This window comes from Stegostoma tigrinum, chromosome 19 (assembly GCF_030684315.1).
Source record: "Stegostoma tigrinum isolate sSteTig4 chromosome 19, sSteTig4.hap1, whole genome shotgun sequence".
Classification (NCBI taxonomy): domain Eukaryota; kingdom Metazoa; phylum Chordata; class Chondrichthyes; order Orectolobiformes; family Stegostomatidae; genus Stegostoma; species Stegostoma tigrinum.
In genome coordinates, this window is record NC_081372.1 from 35,840,607 (window position 1) to 35,865,607 (window position 25,001).

The following is a 25,001-nucleotide window of genomic DNA, read 5'->3' on the forward strand; positions in this document are numbered from 1 at the left end:
CCCGGCACTTTCCCCTGCAACCGCAGGAAGTGCTACACTTGCCCCCATACCTCCTCCCTCACCCCCATCCCAGGCCCCAAGAAGACTTTCCACAGATGTTCACCTGCACATCTGCTAATGTGGTATACTGCATCCGCTGTACCTGTTGTGGCCTCCTGTACATTGGGGAAACCAAGCGGAGGCTTGGGGTCCGCTTTGCAGAGCACCTTCGCTTGATTTGCAATAAACAACTACACCTCCCAGTCACGAACCATTTCAACTCCCCCTCCCACTCCTTAGACGACATGTCCATCCTGGGCCTCCTGCAGTGCCACAATGATGCCACCCGAAGGTTGCAGGAACAGCAACTCATATTCTGCTTGGGAACCCTGCAGCCCAATGGTATCAATGTGGATTTCACAAGCTTCAAAATCTCCCCTCCCCCCACTGCATCCCAAAATCAGCCCAGCTCCTCCCCGCCTGCCTAACCTGTTCTTCCTCTCACCTATCCCCTCCTCCCACCTGAAGCCGCACCTCCATTTCCTACCTACTAACCTCATCCTGCCCTCTTGACCTGCCCGTCCTCCCTGGACTGACGTATCCCCTCCCTACCTCCCCATCTACACTCACCTCTACTGGCTTCATCCCCACCCCTTTAACTTGTCTGTCTCCTCTCCACCTATATTCTTCTCTATTCATCTTCAATCTGCCTCCTCCTCTCTCTCTATTTATTTCAGAACCCTCTCTCCCTCCCCCTTTTCTGATGAAGGGTCTGGGCCCAAAACGTCAGCTTTTGTGCTCCTAAGATGCTGCTGGCCTGCTGTGTTCATCCAGCTCCACAGTTTGTTATCTCGGATTCTCCAGCATCTGCAGTTCCCATTATCTCTGAAAACATTAATATTTACCCCAAATATTTCTGAGCCTTATATTCTGAGAAGAGTACATCTTCTGTCTTTTTCACAAAACCAAAGTAAGGCTTTTTCTGAGCCTTACTGCAGTGATCCCCATGGCCTGTTTCCAAACTCTGTGCAAATTAGTGCCATATAGTCCTACTTTTATGCTTATAAGATGAGTCTGCTTTGAACCAGCAGAAAAGACCTCCTGCAAGAACACTGTGAACTAATGGAAAAGAGATTCCAGCCCAGCTGAGCTGAATCCAGACCTGAGACCAGCAATGTAAAACCAGTTTGTGAATTCACTGTGCCCTTCAGTCTCAATGGCAATAACAATTACAAAAAGTAACCTTACCCACTACAAGCATAATTCTCTCTGATTATGTTATTGTTATTTTGGAAGATTGTGTGGCCCCGTAGCTCTCGGGAAATATACTTCTTTTCTGGTTTTATTTTATAATTCCAAGAATCCAGAAACTTGATAAATAAGCAAGTATTCCATCTGCCATAGTTTCAGGGACAACATAACTTAGAAAGGATCTGTTGTCTAAGGTAGAAATGAAATCTGCAGCAAGATCTTTTATCAGTTGTATTCATTTCCTTGTTGCTCTCTGTTATGACAGTTTCAGGTTCCAAGTCTAACTATGGCAAGTTCCTTCAAATTCTTCCAACTTTGTCCATGTTATTTTATTAGAATCTCAGCAATCAGCTTGTTTTGTCCTTTGTTTCTTGGAAATAAGTGTTTAATTTCTCATCTAGTTTTGGTTTACAATTGTAAAACATTTCTCTTATTGCAACCACTGTGAGCTGCATAAGATTATCCTGCAGTATGAACAAGTCTTTTAACTCAGTTATTATGCTGTTGTTCATTATTAAATAATTAAGTAATGATTTTGTTTTATTTCCTAACCATGAAGGTAATGAATACATTTGACGGAAGGCTCAGTCTTGTCTCTTAGTGTTTGATATTCAAACAGGTTGTTAGTTGGCTGCTGTGAGATTAGCATCCACCTGACCGTTAATTTGCTGCTTCCATAGCTAGCGAATTATACTGAAGTGGAATTGAAAACTCTCTGACTGAGAAGAGAAAATCTACATAGAGGCTGGAATTCAATGAGCTGGGGAGACTACAGAGAGCTTTAAAAATGATGAGTGGGACCTGGATGCACACGTCCCAACACTTTGCAATAGATCCCCTTTTTGCTAGTAAAGGAATGTGGTGTGAATCTGAAACACAAATCTACCTACTTCTGCCTTTGACTTTGAGTGAATCATACATAGGTGGAATCTCCCATGCAGTTGAAACATGTGGCTTTCTAGATGATACAGGCCACAGGATGACAAAAAGCCTTGTAAAGTTGCAATTAATTGAGAGATTAATATATCAAATAAGTGTCTTGAGATACATGTTTTAAAAACATTTTTTTTTTGCCTAATTGCTATTCCTTAGAAAGTAATAAACTCAAACAATCGAACATGTTAATCTAAATCAGACAGTCAAATGAACAAAAAATATTGTATTACAATGTATGTTAGGACCAAAGTTTTAAATTTGTGGAAGATAAATTTAAAACTTGTATCAGGACTATAACTAAAATGCACCTTCTCTTAGGCTAAAGTAGTGAGATAATGTGGGTTACGTTACACAAACTCTCACCACAGTTTCAATAGAGATAAATTTCAGTAGAGGACCCCTCGTTCTTTGTCAGTAACTTGATGTGTTGGTGCCAAGAAACAGTCTTTAAAAATCACCACTATTTTTTTAAAAATCGGTTGTATGTTGTGCAATGAGTTACTGCTCAGTGTTTCCTTCTCCATGTGACATTTTCCTTGTTTGAAAACTAACTTTGAAAATTATTCATGTATCTACAGTACATGCCTGAAATAAGGAACGCATGAGTTCCTTATTAGGAAGTTGAAGATGTACTTTTTGTGTTGCAAACTCAAATTTTCAGTTCATTTATTGATTACTTACTTATTATTGATTGCTTACTTTATTGAAGTCAAGGAACAAATAACATTAATTGCACATTTAACTTTTGTTTAATTTAGGTTCAGTGCATGAGGCACAAACTCAGGCAATGTGGATACTCATCAGTAACCGTAGAGAATGTTTTCAATATTCAAGGTAGGTGAATTTTTAACTGGTTGAACTATCTGAAAGTTTTTAACATGTTTTTCATGTTGATATTGCATTCGGGTATTCTCTCACCTGTTGAGAAACCACTCCCATTTCTATTGAGGTCAAAAACCCCTAGTATGTTTCTAAATAAGTTGTAACTATTTTAAACAATTGTAGAAGCCAGAGAATATGCACAAACAGCATGTTACTCCCTTTTAAGTTCATTGTCGGTTTAGGTCTATGTATATGGGTAAGAAAGCTCACATTTAAGAAAACAGTTTTGAAGATACTTGAAAGGCGTTCAAGATTTTAAAAAATCAAAATGCGATGTTCTCAGTCTCTGAAAATTTAAGAGTATTGCATGTCAAATTCTATATCATGTAGAATTCAAATTTAAAAGATTATAATTTTCCAACATTTATGCATTTATTAATTGGGAAAGACTGACAGCTGTAAGAATCTGCAGCAGAACCTTATAAAAGATTATATGATTGTGAATGTAGGAGGTCATTCATTTCAGCTGCAGGGCATCTCGACAGGACATCTCCAGGGTAGTGTCCTAACACTAACCATCTTCAGCTGCTTTATCAATGACATTCCCAACATCATAATGTCTGAAGTATGGAAATTTTCCAATAATTGCATAATGCTCATGACCATTCATGACTTCTCAGATACTACAGCAGCCCATTTTCAACTGCAACAATATCTGGACAATATCCAGGTTTGGGCTGACAAGTGGCAAGTAATAATTGCACCAAACAAATGCCAGGCAATGACCATCACCAAAAAATCTTACCACCTCCCCTTGACATTCAGTGGTGTTACCATCACTGAATCCCCAGTATCAACATCCTGGGGGTTGCTGTTGATCAGAAACATAACTTGATATGCCACACAAACACAGTGACTACAAAAGCAGGTCAGAAGTTAGGAAAACTGTGGCGCACGACTCGCCTTCTGACTCCTAATGCCTGTCTACCATCTACAAGGCAGAAATGCAAAGTATGATGGAATACAATTGCCAGAATTGGTGCAGCTTCAATAAAACTCAAAAAGCTTGACACCATCCAGGACAAAGCAGCCCACTTGATTGGCACCACGTCCATAAGTATCCACTCCCTCCACCAAGAATTTCTGCAGTGCAAAAATTCACTAAACATTCTTAGACACCATCTTCCAAATCCATGAACACTTCCATTTAAAAGGACAAGGGCAGCAGATAGATAGCAACACCATTACCTACAAGTTGCCCTTCAAGCCAGTTATCTTGACCTGGAAATATATTTCCTTTCTTTTGCTGTTGTGGGGATTCAGACTCTAAATTGTGTGAATTTACCCAGCATATGGACTGCAGTCTTTCAAAAAGGTAGATCACCACCACCTTCTCAAGGGTACCTCTGAATTGGCAATAAATGTTGGCCAGCCAACATGCCTATGTTTCAAGCAAGATGAAATTATAGCTTGATTTTTGTCATTTTTTTTGAAGAAAGATTGGGAGAGAGGTGGCAAGCAGCCTACTCAGAGCTAGTAAACAATTTTTGGGTTTTTTTTAAAAATTGGAGCAATAGAAGCAGCCTGGGTTAATGGGGTCAAGCTCTCACAGAACCAGGATTTTTAACTTTTCAGTAACAATTGCTAAAGCTGGATGTGGAAGCTATTTTCCGTTCCTCTGTTACAGCTAAAAGCTGGGAGTTCTCTTCTTGTGGCTAGAATTGCATGTGAGGACATCTATTTTACTGAATTTCTCTCTGCCAAAAGTATATTTATGTGATGTTGCTATATTGGAACAGTTGCTGTTTAGTGATTAAATAATCTATTATCCTGTTGTTTCCAATAGAGTTAAATTATTCTAATTTCTTATTTCTTTTATTGTAATTTAATTATAGTGTATGAACAAAGTGTATTTTGCTTCAAGCCTGGCAGTTCGACCAGTTTTGCACCAGTATTGCAATGCCTGGCACTTGCCTTTAAAAAGCGAAAATGGTAATGTCAGGGAAAGCTTCTTATTATTTTGAGGGGGTTTGGTCTGGTTCATAACATGTGGTAAATAATTTAAAAAATCAGATTTAAAGCATGTACCTGAAGCAAAGGTTGAAAAATACAGGTGGAACTTAGGGGGAGATATAAAAGAGCCAGACAGAGAAAGTTTTTAAAAAAGAAGTGATTTTTCTCCCAAGAGAATGTATGAAACCTTGCACAAGCAGAAGAGGTGGGACGTAGGGGAACTCAGCTACCTACTGGAGAGTTGGAGAGACATGTACTTCACCTCTTTTCGAGAAGGCTTGTGCAATGTGATTTTTAATGGAGACATTTGTGGGAACTTTCTGGCATCTTCCTGAATCCTACTACACATCTTAATAACAGGGTGTGTCAACACCCTAGCTAAGGAAAGAAACATTTGGATATACCAAGAAATACTGGCCTAGCCAGCTATGCCCTCATCCTGTGAATGAATACAAGAAGTATTTGATACACATTTACAGCAATTGTAACTTCACATTGGGTAATTTTTTTGTTCTTTCTCTTAACTAGGAAAACAGTTCAGAGTGATGATCATCTCTACAGTGCATACTTGTGAAAGCAGCATTTCTTCAAAGAGTGCTAGTTTGGAGTTTTTCAATCAGTCTCGGGTTTTGAACACTGCAATGACACGAGCCCAATCTCTTGTGATTGTTGTTGGTGATGCAGTGGCTCTTTGCTCAGTTGGAAAATGCAGCAAAATTTGGAAAAAGTACATTCAGGAGTCTATTGATAATCGAGGCATTTACCCAGAGGATCTCACAATGGGGCAGATTAAACAGGCTGTTATCGACACTGAGAAATGGGCTTGTAAGGAGGAAGATGAAAGTGACAATGATTCTTGTTGTTCAGAAAAGGATGTCGATCCAATACTACAAGAACTTTTGGATGAGAGCAAGAATGTTACATTAACAGTGACAGAAGAAGGACTGATGGATATAGTTGTAGCTGACGAAATAGAACCAGAGGAGAATATCAATAATCAAATTCCAACAGTAGCCACTCATGCCTTACAGAAGAAGAAAAACGTACAGTACACAGATTATCCGTTACATTTGCTCCAGAGGCTGCTATCAACTCAGCCTTCAAAATATAAGCGATGTGAGATAATCATGGAAAAATTTTACAAAGGCTATGCTGTCACCCTCGACGATCCTCAGTCTGTACACATTAAAATAAAAGGTCGCATTAACTGTGGGCAGTCATTCCCTGGTGATCAAGTTTTGGTTGAAATTCTGGACCAGGACTCAGGCCAAGTTGATAATACTAATCTAAGTGGAAAAGTGGTTGGAGTACTGAAGGCAGGCGATCTGCCAAGAATCTTCGTCTGCACAGTTGATGAATATGATCCACACGTAATGGTCCCTGTCAATAAATGTGTTACAAAAATCTACACACCACCAGTGGATAAAAAGTCTCGTAACAAAATCCCTATTCGCAAACGCAAAAAAGACAAAATTGTGACAACACAAACAATATGTCTTACTGAAGAAATAAGGAGGAATTATTTCTTTGTAGTTGAACTATTATGCTGGCGTAGCTGTTTTTACCTTCCACTGGGAATTGTAACTAAAATGCTTCCTGCAGCAGTAACAATGGATCAAGGAATGGAAATACTGAACTTGGAATATCAAGTTCATGACAGCTATCCAAAAGAAGTTTTCAAAGAGGTAGCAGAATGCAGCCAGATTAGGAATATTTTGAAGGGGAATCGAAAGGACTGTCAGAAGTATTTAACATTCACCGTGGATCATGAGAGTTCCAAGGATCTTGATGATGCTATCAGTGTGAGAGACTTAGGTGACAATTATGAAATAGGGATTCACATCGCAGATGTAGCAAGCTTTGTGCCAAAGGGTAGTTTCTTAGATAGTGAAGCATTGAAGCGTGGAGTTACTCATTATCCACCTGGTAGAGATCCAATTCATATGCTTCCACCAAAGCTCAGTCAAGAAGTCTTCAGCCTACTACCTGGAAAACCACGCAAGGTCATCTCTCTGTTTGTTGTTGTACAAAAGGGTACAGACAAAGTTGTTAAAGCGAACTTTTCACTTTCTGTTATTCAGTCAGATAGAAAACTTTCCTACGATGAAGCAGAATGTATCATCAACTGTTTCAGTGGAAGTGAGTTGAGATTTGACACTTTGGAAGATTCAGTTGCAACAGCCTTTCACTTCTCCAGAATTCATAGAAAATGTCGACTTCAAGATGATTGCTATTACGATCAGGCAGATGAAGACAAGCACCCAGGAAATCGAAAATCCCAGCAGATGATTGAAGAATTAATGATAATGATGAATAGCTTTGTTGCTGAATTCTTGACCAATAAGATGAAAACAATGTGTGTGACACCTTTGAGATGCCAGGGTTTTCCTGCACCTCAGGAGATGGCCAAGCTTGAAAATAAGCACAAAAACTTAATTTCCCTTTCTATTCATCTCTCCCACCATTTTGGCATCACACCAAATTTTCAGTCTCCACCTTGTGAGAAGTTTCAGATCTTGTCCTCTTTGTGGAACAGCCTGATAAAAGCAGCTGAGGACAATGACATTCACAAGTTGACAGATTTCATTGCAACAGATGATATCCACCCAAATCTTGCACCAGCCACGATGGAATTGAGAAAACTTATGCTCAGATCCTTCTTTGCTCGTTCCTGCTCAACATCTGTGTCAAGGCAAGGACATTATTCACTGCACCTTGAAGCCTATACTTGGGCCACTTCACCCATTCGCCGATATCTGGACATCATTATCCAACGTCTCCTTGCCATGACCCTCTGCAGGGAAGAAGATCTTCCATACAGCAAAAAAGAAATTGACAAATTATGTACTGATTTCAACAAAAAGAATAGGAAGGCTTCAAATTATGAAAAAAAGGCTCAATGCCTCTACTTTGCAACACAACTTAGAAGTCAAGTGGTACAAAAGCTGGTGTTCGCTGTTGATGTTGAACCATTAACCAGATACTTCAAGGTTATATTCCCTTTGAAAAATGATGCTCTATCAGAGCTCCACAATATAAATTACAGAACTCTGCAGCTGGTGGATCAACCTGCCTATAATGAGAGAACAAAATCAATAAAGTTGACATGGAGGAAAAGAATCTATTGCTTAGAAACAACAAGAAATTCTATTCTTCCACCTGCACTATTTGACAACCCACATGTCCATACTATTAATGCAAACACTTGGCAGCAATTTGTGCAAGCAGTCAGGTCGGAAAGATTTTCTGAAGTGGCTGCCCTTCTCCTAGAGAACAGTCAAGATGTCTTATTGAATGGTAAGCAAGGACATTTTGGCAAGATAGATGTAAGCAAGTGCCAGCTTTCTTCAGTTTCACATTATGTGCACATTTCTCTGGAGGTGAAAAATGGCGATGCATTGCAGTTGCAGCTGAGCACAGATATGAAGAATGGTTTTTTGGTGCCAGCTGTGCAGTTGTTGAGTATAACTCCGGTCTTTGAGATTTGTATTGAACATGCAGAAAATCCCGTTATGTGTTTCTCAGAATATGCCACCAGGTCACCTCAAAAGACCTATAGAAATGCAAAGGAATATCAAGAAATCTGGGGACCATTGTGTGCGATGGAATCTGCATCAAGTTCTGTATGTGAGAATGAAGTTATAGTCATCTATGATGTTAAAATAAGTTGGATGAAGGAGGATACCAATGGCGGGAAGCTGCAGGGCTCATTCTGCATTCCGAAAGAATTTTGTGAAAACTGGCACATTGAAAGTGCCCTGACTAATTGCTATCTGTGTATCCGGTGTCAAGGCCTGAAAAACAAACCAGAAAGGAACCTGACCAGAAATGATGAGCCTCTTCATCAAAGTTTTAAGGCCCTTCATGTATCAGAAAACTCCTCAGAGTTGAACATTGACCCTGACAGTTACATTTGGGTAGCACATGCCGTGACTGAAGAGTTTAAAAATGATGGTCCTAAACCTGAGAGAGAGACCCACATCAAGACCATCTTTTCTGTGCGCAAAACCACCATGGATACGATCCCAAATGAAATATTCCAGAAGGATACAATTTTTATTGTGGAAATAATTCCCAAACTACTTCCTGATCTGTAAGTACTATGGTTGTCAACCATGATAAAATGAATTTTTGTTTTGTCCAGTTTTGTGAAAGTTTGTAGGAGTGGAACATTTGGTTAGGGTTAGGGTTATTGGTTGACACAGTTGGCTAGACAAATGGTTTGCAATACAGAGATAATGGGAACTGCAGATGCTGGAGAATCCAAGACAACAAAATGTGAGGCTGGATGAACACAACAGGCCAAGCAGCATCTCAGGAGCACAAAAGCTGACGTTTCGGGCCTAGACCCTTCATCAGAGAGGGGGATGGGGTGAGGGTTCTGGAATAAAGAGGGAGAGAGGGGGAGGCGGACCGAAGATGGAAAGTAAAGAAGATAGGTGGAGAGAGTACAGGTGGAGAGGTAGGGAGGGGATAGGTCAGTCCAGGGAAGACGGACAGGTCAAGGAGGTGGGATGAGGTTAGTAGGTAGATGGGGGTGCGGCTTGGGGTGGGAGGATGGGATGGGTGAGAGAAAGAACAGGTTAGGGAGGCGGAGACAGGTTGGACTGGTTTTGGGATGCAGTGGGTGGAGTGGAGGAGCTGGGCTCGTTGTGTGGGGGGAGGGGACGAACTGGGCTGGTTTCGGGATGCAGTTGGGGAAGGGGAGATTTTGAAACTGGTAAAGTCCACATTGATACCATTAGGCTGCAGGGTTCCCAGGCGGAATATGAGTTGCTGTTCCTGCAACCTTCGGGTGGCATCATTGTGGCACTGCAGGAGGCCCATGATGGACATGTCATCTAAAGAATGGGAGGGGGAGTGGAAATGGTTTGCGACTGGGAGGTGCAGTAGTTTGTTGCGAACTGAGCGGAGGTGTTCTGCAAAGCGGTCTCCAAGCCTCCGCTTGGTTTCCCCAATGTAGAGGAAGCCACACCGGGTACAGTGGATGCAGTATACCACATTGGCAGATGTGCAGGTGAACCTCTGCTTAATGTGGAATGTCATCTTGGGGCCTGGGATAGGGGTGAGGGAGGAGGTGTGGGCGCAAGTGTAGCATTTCCTGCGGTTGCAGGGGAAGGTGCCGGGTGTGGTGGGGTTGGAGGGCAGTGTGGAGCGAACAAGGGAGCCACGGAGAGAGTGGTCTCTCCGGAAAGCAGACAGGGGTGGGGATGGAAAAATGTCTTGGGTGGTGGGGTCAGATTGTAGATGGCGGAAGTGTCGGAGGATGATGCGTTGTATCCGGAGGTTGGTGGGGTGGTGTGTGAGAACGAGGGGGATCCTCTTTGGGCGGTTGTGGCGGGGGCGGGGTGTGAGAGACGTGTTGCGGGAAATACGGGAGACGCGGTCGAGGGCGGTCTCGATCACTGTGGGGGGAAAGTTGCGGTCCTTGAAGAATTTGGACATCTGGGATGTGCGGGAGTGGAATGTCTTGTCGTGGGAGCAGATGCGGCGGAGGCGGAGGAATTGGGAATAGGGGATGGAATTTTTGCAGGAGGGTGGGTGGGAGGAGGTGTATTCTAGGTAGCTGTGGGAGTCGGTGGGCATGAAATGGACATCAGTTACAAGCTGGTTGCCTGAGATGGAGACTGAGAGGTCCAGGAAGGTGAGGTATGTGCTGGAGATGGCCCAGGTGAACTGAAGGTTGGGGTGGAAGGTGTTGGTGAAGTGGATGAACTGTTCGAGCTCCTCTGGAGAGCAAGAGGCAGCGCCGATACAGTCATCAATGTACCGGAGGAAGAGGTGGGGTTTGGGGCCTGTGTAGGTGCGGAAGAGGGACTGTTCCACGTAACCTACAAAGAGGCAGGCATAGCTGGGGCCCATGCAGGTGCCCATGGCCACCCCCTTAGTCTGTAGGAAGTGGGAGGAGTCGAAAGAGAAGTTGTTGAGGGTGAGGACGAGCTCGGCTAGGTGGATGAGGGTGTCGGAGGGGTCTGGTCGGGCCTGCGGGACAGGAAGAAGCAGAGGGCCTTGAGGCCATCTGCATGCGGAATGCAGGTGTATAGGGACTGGACGTCCATGGTGAAGATGAGGTGTTGGGGGCCAGGGAATTGGAAGTCCTGGAGGAGGTGAAGGGCGTGGGTGGTGTCACGGACGTAGGTGGGGAGTTCCTGGACTAAGGGGGAGAAAATGGAGTCCAGATAGGTGGAGATGAGTTCGGTGGGGCAGGAGCAGGCTGAGACGATTGGTCGACTGGGGCAGGCAGGTTTGTGGATTTTGGGAAGGAGATAGAAACGGGCCGTGCGGGGTTGGGGAACAATGAGGTTGGAGGCTGTGGGTGGGAGGTCCCCTGAGGTGATGAGGTCATGAATGGTGTTGGAGATGATGGTTTGGTGCTCCGGTGTGGGGTCATGATCGAGGGGGCGGTAGGAGGTAGTGTCGGAGAGTTGGCGTCTGGCCTCGGCGATGTAGAGGTCAGTGCGCCATACTACCACTGCGCCACCCTTGTCTGCGGGTTTGATGGTGAGGTTGGGGTTGGAGCGGAGGGAGCGGAGGGCTGCCCGTTCTGCAGGGGAGAGGTTGGAGTGGGTGAGAGGGGTGGAGAGGTTGAGGCGGTTAATGTCTCGACGGCAGTTGGAGATGAAGAGGTCGAGGGAGGGTAGGAGGCCTGGGGGTGGTGTCCAGGAGGAAGACTTGTGTTGGAAGCGGGTGAAGGGGTCAGTGGAAGGAGGGTTAGGTTCCCGGTTGAAGAAGTAGGCATGGAGGCGAAGACGGCGGAAAAACTGCAACGCATCATCCTCCGACACTTCCGCCATCTACAATCTGACCCCACCACCCAACGCATCATCCTCCGACACTTCCGCCATCTACAATGTTCGCTCCACACTGCCCTCCAACCCCACCACACCCGGCACCTTCCCCTGCAACCGCAGGAAATGCTACACTTGCGCCCACACCTCCCCCCTCACCCCTATCCCAGGCCCCAAGATGACATTCCACATTAAGCAGAGGTTCACCTGCACATCTGCCAATGTGGTATACTGCATCCACTGTACCCGGTGTGGCTTCCTCTACATTGGGGAAACCAAGCGGAGGCTTGGAGACCGCTTTGCAGAACACCTCCGCTCGGTTTGCAACAAACTACTGCACCTCCCAGTCGCAAACCATTTCCACTCCCCCTCGCATTCTTTAGATGACATGTCCATCATGGGCCTCCTGCAGTGCCACAATGATGCCACCCGAAGATTGCAGGAACAGCAACTCATATTCCGCCTGGGAACCCTGCAGCCTAATGGTATCAATGTGGACTTCACCAGTTTCAAAATCTCTCCTTCCCCAACTGCATCCCTAAACCAGCCCAGTTCGTCCCCTCCCCCCACACAACCAGCCCAGCTCCTCCACTCCACCCACTGCATCCCAAAACCAGTCCAACCTGTCTCCGCCTCCCTAACCTGTTCTTCCTCTCACCCATCCCATCCTCCCACCCCAAGCCGCACCCCCATCTACCTACTAACCTCATCCCACCTCCTTGACCTGTCCGTCTTCCCTGGACTGACCTATCCCCTTCCTACCTCCCCACCTATACTCTCTCCACCTATCTTCTTTTCTTTCCGTCTTCGGTCCGCCTCCCCCTCTCTCCCTCTTTATTCCAGAACCCTCACCCCATCCCCCTCTCTGATGAAGGGTCTAGGCCTGAAACGTCAGCTTTTGTGCTCCTGAGATGCTGCTTGGCCTGTTGTGTTCATCCAGCCTCACATTTTGTTGTCTTGGTTTGCAATACAGAGTGAATTTTGTTTATACATCCTCTACTGAGCTAAATGCATTGGTGGTGTTTGGAATTTAGTCCATCCCATATAATCAAAATGAATTGCACAACTGTGTCAACAATGCTCCAGAGCAAATTATTTAAAAGCCGTTGGCCATCTGTTCAGGGAGCAATTGCCAATCAAATTTATATATAACTATTCTTCAAGGCAGAGAACATTTTATCCATGAGATAATGTATAAAATCACGACAGTGGAAACAGGCCATTCAGCCGAATGAGTCCACACCAACTTCTGAAGAGCAGCTCAACCCTATCCCTGTAACGCTGCATTTCCCATGCCTAATTTATGGATATCCCTGAATAGTAAGGGGCAATTTAACATGACCAATCCACCTTAGCTGCACATCTTTGGACTGTGGGAGGAAACCTGAGCACCCAGAGGAAACCCACGCAAACTCTATACACAGTCACCCGAGGCTGGAATCAAACCCGGGTCCCTGGTACTGTGAGACAGCAGTGCTAACCACTGAGCCACCCCATGCAGCTCTCTAAGTAAGTGCTGTAATGTATTTGACCCTTTTCCATTTTATCGATGTTTGACAATTTAATGGTCTCTTCTCTATTTAGAGCAACGTCCTAGCTGCAAACGTTGCAATAAAACATGTTTAGCTTACCATGCAGCATTATATATTGATGTTTGAATTAATGAATCAAAAAGTTCTGCATTCCAAGACCGGAGCGCCTCATGTACTTTATACATCTGGGCTGGTATGAACCTCATTATCTTCGGAAACCACCTGATTCCATCAAAATTGTGCAAGGTTTAACATGTTCACACCCACAATCATACCAGTAAGAACTGGAATGCTGCATGTGTGCATCTAATTTACCCTTCTTTCTGGTCCTGGTATAAGTGGCTGGTGATGGGAATAGGGTGAATTTCCACATGTAGGACTAGTTGGTTTTCCCCACATCAGAATGGAAAATCCAACATATCACAGAACCACCTTGTCCCTTTTCCCTTAATACTGTACAAAAAGTGTACAGTTGTTCTGTGAAAATCTGATCTGTAAGTATTTCCTGACAACACTCACAATGTTTGTGTTGCAGCACCATTTTTTTATATAGAGACAGCTTTCCTGCTCCTCTGATACTGCTTGGCCTGCTGTGTTCATCCAGCTCCACACCTTGTTATCTCAGATTCTCCAGCATCTGCAGTTCCTACTATCTTTGAAACCGTTTTTTGTATCCTAGGTTTTCAGGGATGGAGATGATTTAATTTAGCAAATTTGTTTACAATTGTGCCTCCTGAGACATGGTTATCAATTCAGAACTCAGCACAGTTACAAGAAAGCACATGAATGAGCTGGGAGACTGCTTTTGTGGGCATTTATAGCACTTGATGTTTGAACTGTTCAGGACTATTGGAAAAGATGGATGTAGTGAGTTAGCAGAATTAGCCTTGTGTGGTGTTTGCGGCCAATTAACCCGAAGGACTAAGGGATTGTTATGGAATTGTTTGATTATGAGCAACAAGCTACTGTGTATGAGGAGGAGAGCGAAAGGAGAGGAGGTCAGGTGCAACTGGACAACCGATGTGGAAAGAGAATTTGATGAGTCGTGTTCACATTGATGAATTATTACAAGAATCGACACAGTATGGATCATGCAACAGTAGTCAGAGGGCACTTGCAATCTTGTAACACTTCTGTCCTTTTGATAGTTCCTTTCAAGATTGACGTGGTTTTAGCAATCTTTTTGGGATTCGAGTGGAATATTTTCTGATTATACCATTGAACCAAGGGGCTGTAGATCCATAAAAAGAATGTCCAGAGCTAGATTTTATACAAAGGCCTCCATATTTTCCATAGTATCATGTCTCACCCAGGAAAACATATGGCTTTGTATTGCACAGATGCTGGTACATTATCTGTTCTTCTGATTCATACTCCTGCTGTAATAGCCCTCAAAACGGTTGCTGATTTGGTCAGCAACAGCAACTTGCATTTGTATAGATGTTAGAAAATATCTGAAAGTGTTTCACGGGAGTGCGTTTTAACCTTATTCACATTCGGCCATGTGAGTATGAAGGCAGGTGATTAAAAGTTTGATCAGGGAGGTGTAAGGAGCATCTTGTGGAAAGAAAGGTAAGGAGGGGTTTTAGGAAAGAGTGCTAGGACTGGGAAGCTGAAAACTCACTATGAAACAAAAGCAGGAAGTGCAGAAATACACATGAGATTAGTTTGCATCTGAAAGGAGATAATGCCACAGTTAACTGTCCTCTTCAGACTTGTTATAACTGCTAGACTCACAATCCTTATAACTTCTGTTTGAAATTTTCAGACGCAAAGAACATGCTATTCAGAATCTTCCATATTCTTCACAGCTTGCACAGAACATAGCATTGGGTCGATCCATTCCTCTCAGAAGTAAGGGAAACATCAAATTTTATTGTATATTTATTTCAAATATAAGAATAGATTATGTTCATTGCTTCTATGATACATTTGAAGACGTTTCTTTAAGAGCTCTATTAATTTGTTCACAGCTGTACTGACATTACTACACTCAACTAACCATTCAACAGTAAATGCACACGTCAGAAAAGTGCAAGATTAGAAAAATGCTGCATTTTTCATGTGAAAGTTGCTGAATGCTGAACAGTCTTTCGTATTCATCTTACAGTGTAACTTGATCTTATGTGATCAATGGAAATTTGTTAGTCCCTGATATACTTGGGATAATATCCTTGTGGTTAGCTGAGATCAAGCTAATATTGACCATGCTGAGGTTACATTAGTGAGAGGATATTTCTTTTCTCCCCCCTGGAGCTTGAGGTTTGTTAGGAAAAAGATAAAATTGTATCATTCTTTGGGATACAGGACCCTTGGAGGCTCAATGGAATTTATTTCCACTCATTTGAAAACCAGGATGTTTCATCTCACTGTTTGAAAAGTCAACAAGAAAATTGCCAAGGTGTCAAAAATTTCACCAAAGTATCTAAAAATCAACTTCCGAGAGCTGAGTATACCAGGCTCCAGTTGTACACTAATATAGGGACCCTGTGTTTCAGACCTGACCCTGGAGGATCTGCATCCCAGGAAGCAAGTGGGTCTCTTTCTTATAGTCATTGTTGCTGGTCTCCTGTTATAGTGTTGAACTCTGTTAAGGTACTGCACCATTATCTTGAATAGTCTTGAACTATTTAACATTTTGGATCATTTATAAACATTTGGTGGTTACAATGTGTTTTCAGAGTCTTGGAGTCTGTTGGAGCAATTTTTTTAACTTATTCTGCATTTTTCAGTACTTATATTTGTAATTCGTTTGTGATTTTCTCATATCACTTTCTGATTCATTTGGTGACTGTGGCACTAAAAGCTATTATAAGTATTGTGAATACCTATTCGAAAGCCCACCAAAGGAAAGTTACTTTGATGTAGCTTGATCTCTGATCAGAATTTTGGGAGGCCTTTGGAAAATATAGCACCGTGCAGTTGCTGGGGAGCCAACAACACAGAACAAAATTTTAGAAAGGAGCAAATAATGAGGAGCTATTAAAGGATTTTGCTTCAGGTCCATGGTAGGCTCCAGACCTGGCCTCCCATCTGTGTCCCACAGTTTCAGGCTGAGTGTCACTTTGCCTGATTCAACCTGGTAAATTCGTTGTTGGGTTAATGGGCTGAAGAATTTCTGGCTCTCTCAATCATATCTCTTTCAGCTGTGATAGATTATGTTCACAGTGGATGAACAATGAAATGGGCAAATATTGTTGCAGGAACTAGAACCGGCCAAAATTGTGGTCCCTGCATTACGACCCTGAATACGTTAACCCACTGGAACTGCTCCTCTAAGGTCATAAACGCATCAATCAGATGGCAAATATTTGTTGATTCAAGTCAGCCAGTGCTTTGAGACTGGACTCTACAAATTCATAAATTTATGTTTTGTGCTGTTTGAATTAACAGACAGGTCATTTTCTGATCAACATGAAACACTTGTGCAGTATTTGAAGTACGCACTCTCAGAGATTTCACTGGTCAGAGAACTAGTAGGAAATCCCCGTTAAATACACTGGGGAGACTTAATGGAATCAATTGCTCTCAGGCACTAAATTTAACACTGTCGGCCTTTCCTATTATTAAGCGTCTCAGTGGTAAGAGTCCTGCTGGCCAATCAGAAGCTTACATCTGCTTGTTGGTGATGGTGCCAGCAGAAGCTGTTGCTTCTAGTGTCACAACAGGCATCACGAACCCAGGAAAACTAAGGGAACCATGCTGAAGATGTAAGGGTCATATGGAAGGAATGGAACTGGACCAAGTTGTAGAAGACAAGTACAGGGTGTTGACTTTGTGTGTTTGATCTGCTTCTGATCAACCTTATTTTCTATATCTGACTGATGTGGTTGTTTCTTCTATGGATATGAAGAGATTTTTGAAATGACCCCCTGCTTCATGCAAATGCCTTGCCAGTCCCCTTCAAAAGAAGTAAAAATGTATTTAATACAGGTATCAAGACTAAAAGATACATAAAAGGTTCAGAAGGGAGGTTAAAAAAGAACAAGTAAGGGAGGCAAAGAGCAATTATAGAAAGGACAGGCAGCCACCATAAAAACAGGCTTCCCAAAGTCTTCAATTAGCAAATCAATAGTAAAAGAGTGGCCATAGGAGGAATATGGCCAATTAGACAGCTAAAATTGGATTTACACGTGGAGGCAGGTGGCATGGCTGCAGTTTTAGTTAAATACTTTGCCCCCATCTTTACCAAAGGTGGAGATGCTACCCAGGCCATAGACACAGAGGAGGAAACTCTGTCACTAGATAAATTCGAAAAGTATTCGCTGAGGAAAAGTATTGGATAGACTGTTGGTGCTTAAAGTTAACAAGGCCCAGGGACTGAGATGCTGAAAAATGTTGAAGGAAGTGAGAGTGGAAATTGCGGAGGCACTGGCCATAATCTTTCAGTCTTCCCTAGGCATTCAAGAGGGCATTGGGTGGCTATTTGGTTAGAAATAATGTGCAAGGATATGGGAAAATAAATGGGAGATTGGCATTAGGTAATGTGTGGGCCAAAGGATGACTTCCTGCTTCTGTGATTCTGTGATGAAGAGAAATATTGATAATACATGGAGGAATACTTGCAATGTGTAATATTCTCTTTTGAGTGTGTTCCTAGACATTTACTTTTACTTTTATTAATATTTCTTCTCTCAACATTGACTAACCCATGACACTTTTAAACAGATAACCCTGAATCACCATTAACTGTATCGAACCAGACCAACTACTGCATTCCTGAATTCAAAGAACTCAATAGAAGCCAACTACAAGCAGTTCAAAAAGCTCTTGGAAGCTCTTTTGCTCTCATTCAAGGACCACCAGGTAAGAAAAGACTAGGCAGATGAAGAATAAAGAATGTAAATTTCCAAATATTTTGGACAAGAAACAAAAGTCGATGATCAGCAATGAATAGAACACGCTTTTATCCACAGAGGCTACATAAAATCGGCTGGAAATTGTGATGTAGAAACTGCTTGGCTGGTCCAATCATATTTTTAAATATGTTTATCCTTAACACAAATGATAGTCCTAGATTCGTGTGCCTGTACTGTTTGGTTGCACAGTTGTTAATTAGAGAGACAGTTCCCCAAAGTCACAATAATTATACACTTAACGTTCAAGAATGAAAAGTTTGGGTGATGCAGCAGAAATCTACTACTGTCTGTGGATTATGGTGTCGAGGAAAAATTAGAAAATAAAAATATATAGAAATCCCTATGTGTGGTTCAGGGAGGAGAAATGTTGTATTCACTATTCATGCTTTAATGGGTAGGTGGAGATTCACTTAGCAGTGGTATTAGCCGCAGTATTCGTGGCAGAAACAAGAATTTTTATACTATTACAGGCTACTATTTATTATGAAGAAAATACTTTTCATCTCAACAATAAAGATTTTGTTTTACTGGAAGCAAGAACTGAATGTGTATAACTGTGGTATCAAGAACAAAATGATCAAGTGTTGAGTGCTATGTACACATGATTTTATTCTGTTGTGTGATGTATTGAATAGTGACTGATGGGTTCATTATGTATTCATAATGTATATTAACACTAGTAACCTTACATTGTAGGAACAGGAAAAACGGTGGTTGGAGTTCACATCGTATATTGGTTTCATAAAATGAATTATGATTATGACAAAAAAATCTATTCATTGGGCAAGGAAGACAAACATAAAAGATGTATACTTTACTGTGGACCTTCAAACAAGTCTGTCAACGTTGTTGCTGGTAATGTTTCAGTCAAACTGTGATCTCTTGAATTGCCTTGTGTTTATACTCAGTCACCGACTCAGTTGGCTGAATTTACAGGGATGACAGAAGGCACTCCACCATAACTTAAAGTGAGAGGCAGCCCTGTTGTGACTATCGCTGGGACCCAGGGAGCCATATTCCTGGTGGTGGCCTATTGAGTGGCTGCTTGGGTTGTCACCCATTTAAAGTTGATAGCCAGTTTTTAAGAACTATTGGCCCAACCAGAGGAACAGCATGTCAACAGCTTCAGGAAAGCCATGACTAGTGATAGTTAAAGCTAAGGCTGTGACTGCAGGGTGAAAGTGCCTTGGGAGAGAAGCAAAGTTCAGATCACTGGGGCCATGTAGACATGTTCTATCAATTGAAATTTTGGGGAGAGGGTTGGATTACTGGGCATGTTCATAGTGCTCAGGATGTTGTTGCCAATGGGTGCTTGTTGCTGCTGGAGGTCCTCATCTGCAGAATTTCTCTGCGCAGGATCCACCCAATGTGACAAATTGCCTCCAGAGGTGATTTGGTATAAACTTGATCCTTATGTGCTGCAATTAGGCTCCAGTTAGGTGGTCCAACTGCGAAAACACATAGAATGTGAAGACTCTGAGTAAACTCTCTGATGCCTTCCCTGCCATTTGACAGTGTTCCAGCCTGTCAGTCACATTCTGTCATTGACTTGCACATGTGGTCATTCATTATTTTATTGAGACTAACTCAGATATTTGATTATAACTTGTGGACGTTCTGGAAATGCCATTGTTTAAACCATGTATGTTTTTGCATGTTGACACATACAGACATGAACAACCAGACTACACCCAGTATCTTGAGAGGTCTCTATCATAAACCACTAAAATTATATCAAAACTACCTTACTCTCAAGTAGAATATGTATGAAAAATACATATGTGCACAAAATCTAATATTGTTCTGCACTAAACAATTAGTTGCAGAATTCAACCAGTGTAAGAGGAGGTATCAGAATGTCTTTTATTCCACTGCCATCTGGTATTTCTATTTGTTGAACTAACTTTTATCATTGGTTTTATGTACTTCAGAAGAAGAGGGATATCAATAACATTTTTAAAATCTGTTCTTCACATTGTGTGACCGTGTCCAAGGATTCCACTTATGTATTCTTTGAAAGATCTCTTTATCGGCCTTCAGATGTGTTCCAGAAATGTACAGCATAAAGTATTGGTGCAATGTTTTCATTTCCTCTAACTTGTATGGGTGAAATGTGCTTTCGTAAAATTGTCAATGTAAAATAATTTCTATGTTTCACCTTATCACATCCTCAAGTTGATTAAAAGCATGGTAGAAAATTGGGTTATTTTTATGTAGAGTCAATACTGTTGCCTGGCATTTGTTGCAGTCAGCTGGATCCCACAAAGATAAATTGAATAAGTTCTAATTTTCTATGGTGTTGGTTGACATAGATGTGTTGGTTAGAATACTAAAAGATCCGCATCACTTCTTTGAAAGTGTAATGCAATCTTATACATTCACCTGAGCTGCCGGATGGAGCTTTGATAGCCAATTAATCTAAAAGACACTACCTCCAGCAGTATAGCTCCCTCTCCAAGCCACACTCATAGATCATAGAATCCCAGCAGTGTGGAAACAGGCCCTTTGGCCCAACAAATCCACACTGACCCTTGAAGCATCCCACTCAGACCCATCCCCCTACAACCAACCTATGCTACACATCCCCTGAGCACTACAGACCATTTAGCATGGCCAATCCACCTAACCTGCACATCTTTGGACTGTGGGAGGAAAACAATGCACCCAGAGGAAACCCACACAGACGCAGGGAGAATGTGCAAACTCTACAAAGACAGTCACCCGAGGCTGGAATTGAACCTGGGTCCCTGGCACTTTGAGGTAGCAGCGCTAACCACTGAGTCACTGTGCCGTTTTAAAGCAACAGCCTTGATTGAGTTCTAAACCTTCTGATTCCGAAAGAAAGCTAAGAGAAACTTCTTTCTGTTTTTTGGGTGGGCTCTGACGAAGAGCAGGAGAATTATTATTTCATATCTTGGCAAATATCTAACCCTCAATCAAGATGACAAATCATATTATCTGTTCATTGTTCATTACTACATTCATGATGAAAAAAGAATTTGGCAGACTATGGACATCGGTCTTGAAACAGAGACAACCAATGCAGAAGCTGGTGGTTTATGCTACTTAATGGTAATTGTGGTGTAAACATTCCTCAATAGGATTAGAGCTGAGATTGCATTTATTAACTTTAAGCTGGGAGCATACAGGCATTAAGCAGAGAGGACACTTATCAATGTGAACACTGTCTTGAATATGTTTCTAAAAATCTACTTTTCTACACCCATATCTACTTTGTAGAATACCTGTTGAAGCTGCATAAGTATCTGAAACCACTCCGTGTTTACAGTGAGCAGATGGAAATGGTGGATTTTCCGTATCCTGGGAGCCAATTGATGATCTCAAAGAAGTCAGTTAGGGAAGGAAAACCGAAACCTGACCTTAGGTGGCTATTTCTTTTGCAAATATATTAGTACTTAATTAGATGTTGTTTAATGGTGAGTTCTTTTTTTGTACAGTAACACAAATTGAAATTATAAGTAGACCCAGGCCTGTGGACTCCAGATCATCAGAGCTCAAATGTAACACACAATATATGCACCTGGACCCCAAAGAAGTCCTCACATACCAGAGATTTCAGACACTTGCAATTTACTGACCTGAAGTTACACAGGACATATTAGAGAGCAAAATCCTACAACTGTGGGTAACAATACAACTGATCTCCTTATTCGGTCATATTGACCTTGTAAGCACTCCAGTGGCCTTACCTTCATGAACCTCGTCTTCCGACTACTCCTCCTGACCACAGTAATCATGGACCAACTGACTACCTGCCTGACCAGCTCGAACTGCTCCCCAAAACCGGATTACCTCCCCAAACTAATCTGTCTAATCTTCGAGCCAGCTACAGTATACTTGGTCACCTGTCATCTAGCCATTGTACTAATCTACTGCCTTATCCGCTTGCCACCCTACTCACCTGCTATCCTTCCCAACTACTCAGCTGCCTGCCTAAAATCCTACACATCTACCACCCTACTTACCTGAAATCTAACCCATGTACCCCGTCCACCTACTAATCCAACCCATTCACTCATTCATCCACTCACTCATTCACTTACACGCAACCTGAACATTTAAACTTGCCTCACGACAACTATTGCCATAAATGGAACGTATCCAATCTTCCTTTTGATAGTCTGGCATTGTGATGAATTGCTTTGACTGGAGGTTCACTCTGCACTTCTGAAGAAGCTGTACCTATGAAGCCCAACCAGAAATATGGAGCAGTGTCCATGCACATGAAAGAGGGACAAACCTGGTGATGATTGCTACCAAGGGGCTTCTTGAGACTTCCCAAGGGCCTCTTTTTTTCATTTTCAATGTGAGGGAGGGCAATGGTACTTTATCATTTTCACTAACATCTTCATTTGGTGAGATGCAGCCACCTAAATAACAGTAATCTCTGTTTTTGTCGTGTGTGCACTCTTGGTTTATTTGGATTCGCAGGCAGAGTGGGAATAGTGAATTAATATCTTCAATATTTATCAAATCTCCACTAAACATAAGCCAGGGCACACAAGCAAAGCTCAAACTTTCCTAGACCACTATTTAAATTGGCACAACAAAATAGCCAAAATTTCCCAACAGAAGTTTTTGTTCAATTACGGGCACATACTTCGCAAAAAAAACACACACACATTCATTTTCATGGAATTCATTATCACTGATATCAAGTTTTATTGGCTCCCAGCCTTTGTTGATAGACTTGTCCCTCTGCCCTTTATGGTCACTCTGTTTATCCCCTGTTTGCTCCATTGCACCCATTAGCTTCTCCTCACTGCACTTTCTAGACACCCAGTTTACTGTACCTTGTGAACTGTCTGCACACCATCCCATGCCCTCAGCCTTCTTGCTCCACCCCTCCTTGTCCTCTTCTCGCAGACTTGCTCACTCCTGATCTAGTCCTGCAAACTCCTGCATACATTCTCCAATGGCTTTGTCCCACAGACCAGCTACCTTCCCTCCAATGCTCCACCTCCTGATCCTTCATGCTTGTTCACTGATGCTACCTCCCTCCTGCCCTTGTGCTGTGGTACTCACTGGTGAGCATGTCAGCAGAGACATCGGTGAGGAGGAGCCTGTTATCGGAGGAGCAGCTGATTGGGAAAAAGTCCTGAGTTCCATAAGTCAGCAACTTTTGTTTCTGATTGGTTGCTTCACATCAACTTTCACATGAGATTTGGCCATTTTTGGGGTCGATGGCATCTATGGCTTGATATATTTTGAACCCTGCAGAAGCTCCATGTCATGGAAGTATGATCAACACACCATGGTTCAGACTCCCATTGACATCTCTAAATAGGTAAGGGAGCACATTGAGCAGCCATCGATCCTTCACCACCAATCCACTTTATGGTTTCTGTTACAACACGGAGCCAATTTGTCATTGGGAAAATTTCTTACAGCCTGGAAAATGTAACTTAAGTGACTCTTGCTGTCCCTAGGCAAATTTCAGCAGCTGCACAGTGGGGTTGTCATTGAAATCTAATTCTGGCCTAATTCTGAGAAATATCCATACATGTGTCAGGGAGCCAGCCATTACATGTCTTTCCATATCTCCTTACACCCTTGCCTCCAGGGCTGTCTTGGTAGTCCTGGGAAAATTCTGCTCTAAAAGCCTCAAGCTTGACCAACTGATTGATATGCCAAGATTATGCTACTTCTTGTTGCACATGAATGCTGCAATTATAGCCACTGAGTGACAGTGGTAAATCATATAGTTTTCTTTTATATATTTTCAATTGTTGAGGCTTAATTCATTAATGTTGGTTATTTCAGTATTATAGCTGACTACATTAAAGTAGCACTGATAGAAATTTAAGGGAACGTTATTCCTGTTTGCAGCCAAGCTTGGTGCATAGTGAATATATTTAGTTTATTTTGCATTTATGTCTCTAGGTGCCATGAAAAGTAAGTAGAAAAATCTATGAATGGATTTTTCTGAAGTTATTGAGAAAATTATTGAGAGGGATCTTTTGCGTGCCCTGCAACTCTCCCCAACACCTGACTGCTCATGTGATCCCGGTGGTATCCCTGGCATTTTCCTTGGTGGCCAACCTCATTGAGGATGTAGGGAGAAGTGAGAGTGACAGTTTTGCTGGTCTCTAGGATGACACAATTGAGAAGGGAAGGAAATTGAGCTGAATGGTGCCAGTTAAATTATTGCTGCAGTTGATCATGAGCATAAGAAGTGAATAACGAAGGAAGAAAAATGACATAAACGGAGGAAGAGATTTGTGGCTACAACTCCAAGATAAAAATAACCATGATGAAAGGAAGAGCACCATTTCTATTGTGTGGAATGACCAAGGGCCCATTATATTTGGGTACTGCTGTGGAAGTAGAGAAGGGTATGTTGGGAACTAACCAAAGAGAAAAGATGTGCACTTTTGACAGAAGTGCCAAATGTACCAGCTGTAAATACTTAGTTAATCAGTTCTTGAATCTCACCAGATTGATCAAGGTATCCTGAATTGCCCTGGAGAAGGTGATGGGGAGCTGCTATCCCCTGTGCTGTCAGGGAGGATATTCCAGAATTTTGGTCCAGCAACAGTGATGGAGCCGCAATATGGAATGGTGTATGGCTCAAAGGGGAACTTAAAAACAGTTGTGTTCGTGTGTATCTGCTTCCCTTGTCCTTTGAAATGACACTGCTTTTAGCTTTGGAAGATGCTGTCTAAGGAATCTGTGTGAGTTGCATCTGTATATCTTGTTCCTGAAGCACACTGCTGCCACTGTGCTTTGGTGGTGAGGGACTAAAAGTTGAACATGCTGGGTGGACACAGTCTAGTGGGCTACTTTGTCCTGGCTGGTGT

The 25,001-nt window shown here is 42.5% G+C and overlaps 1 protein-coding gene across 3 annotated transcripts in view; it reads left to right on the forward strand.

The window, feature by feature from the left end:
- helz2a (helicase with zinc finger 2a) overlaps positions 1-25,001 on the forward strand; it is a 109,840-nt gene that overhangs the window by 38,104 nt on the left and 46,735 nt on the right. For all 3 annotated transcript variants that reach the window (XM_048550288.2, XM_048550287.2, XM_048550289.2), the window contains 6 exons: positions 2,925-3,000; positions 5,530-9,094; positions 15,090-15,175; positions 17,990-18,127; positions 18,877-19,035; positions 21,421-21,565. In XM_048550288.2, the coding sequence (XP_048406245.2) occupies positions 2,925-3,000; positions 5,530-9,094; positions 15,090-15,175; positions 17,990-18,127; positions 18,877-19,035; positions 21,421-21,565 (4,169 nt within the window). The remainder of the gene's footprint in view (positions 1-2,924; positions 3,001-5,529; positions 9,095-15,089; positions 15,176-17,989; positions 18,128-18,876; positions 19,036-21,420; positions 21,566-25,001) is intronic.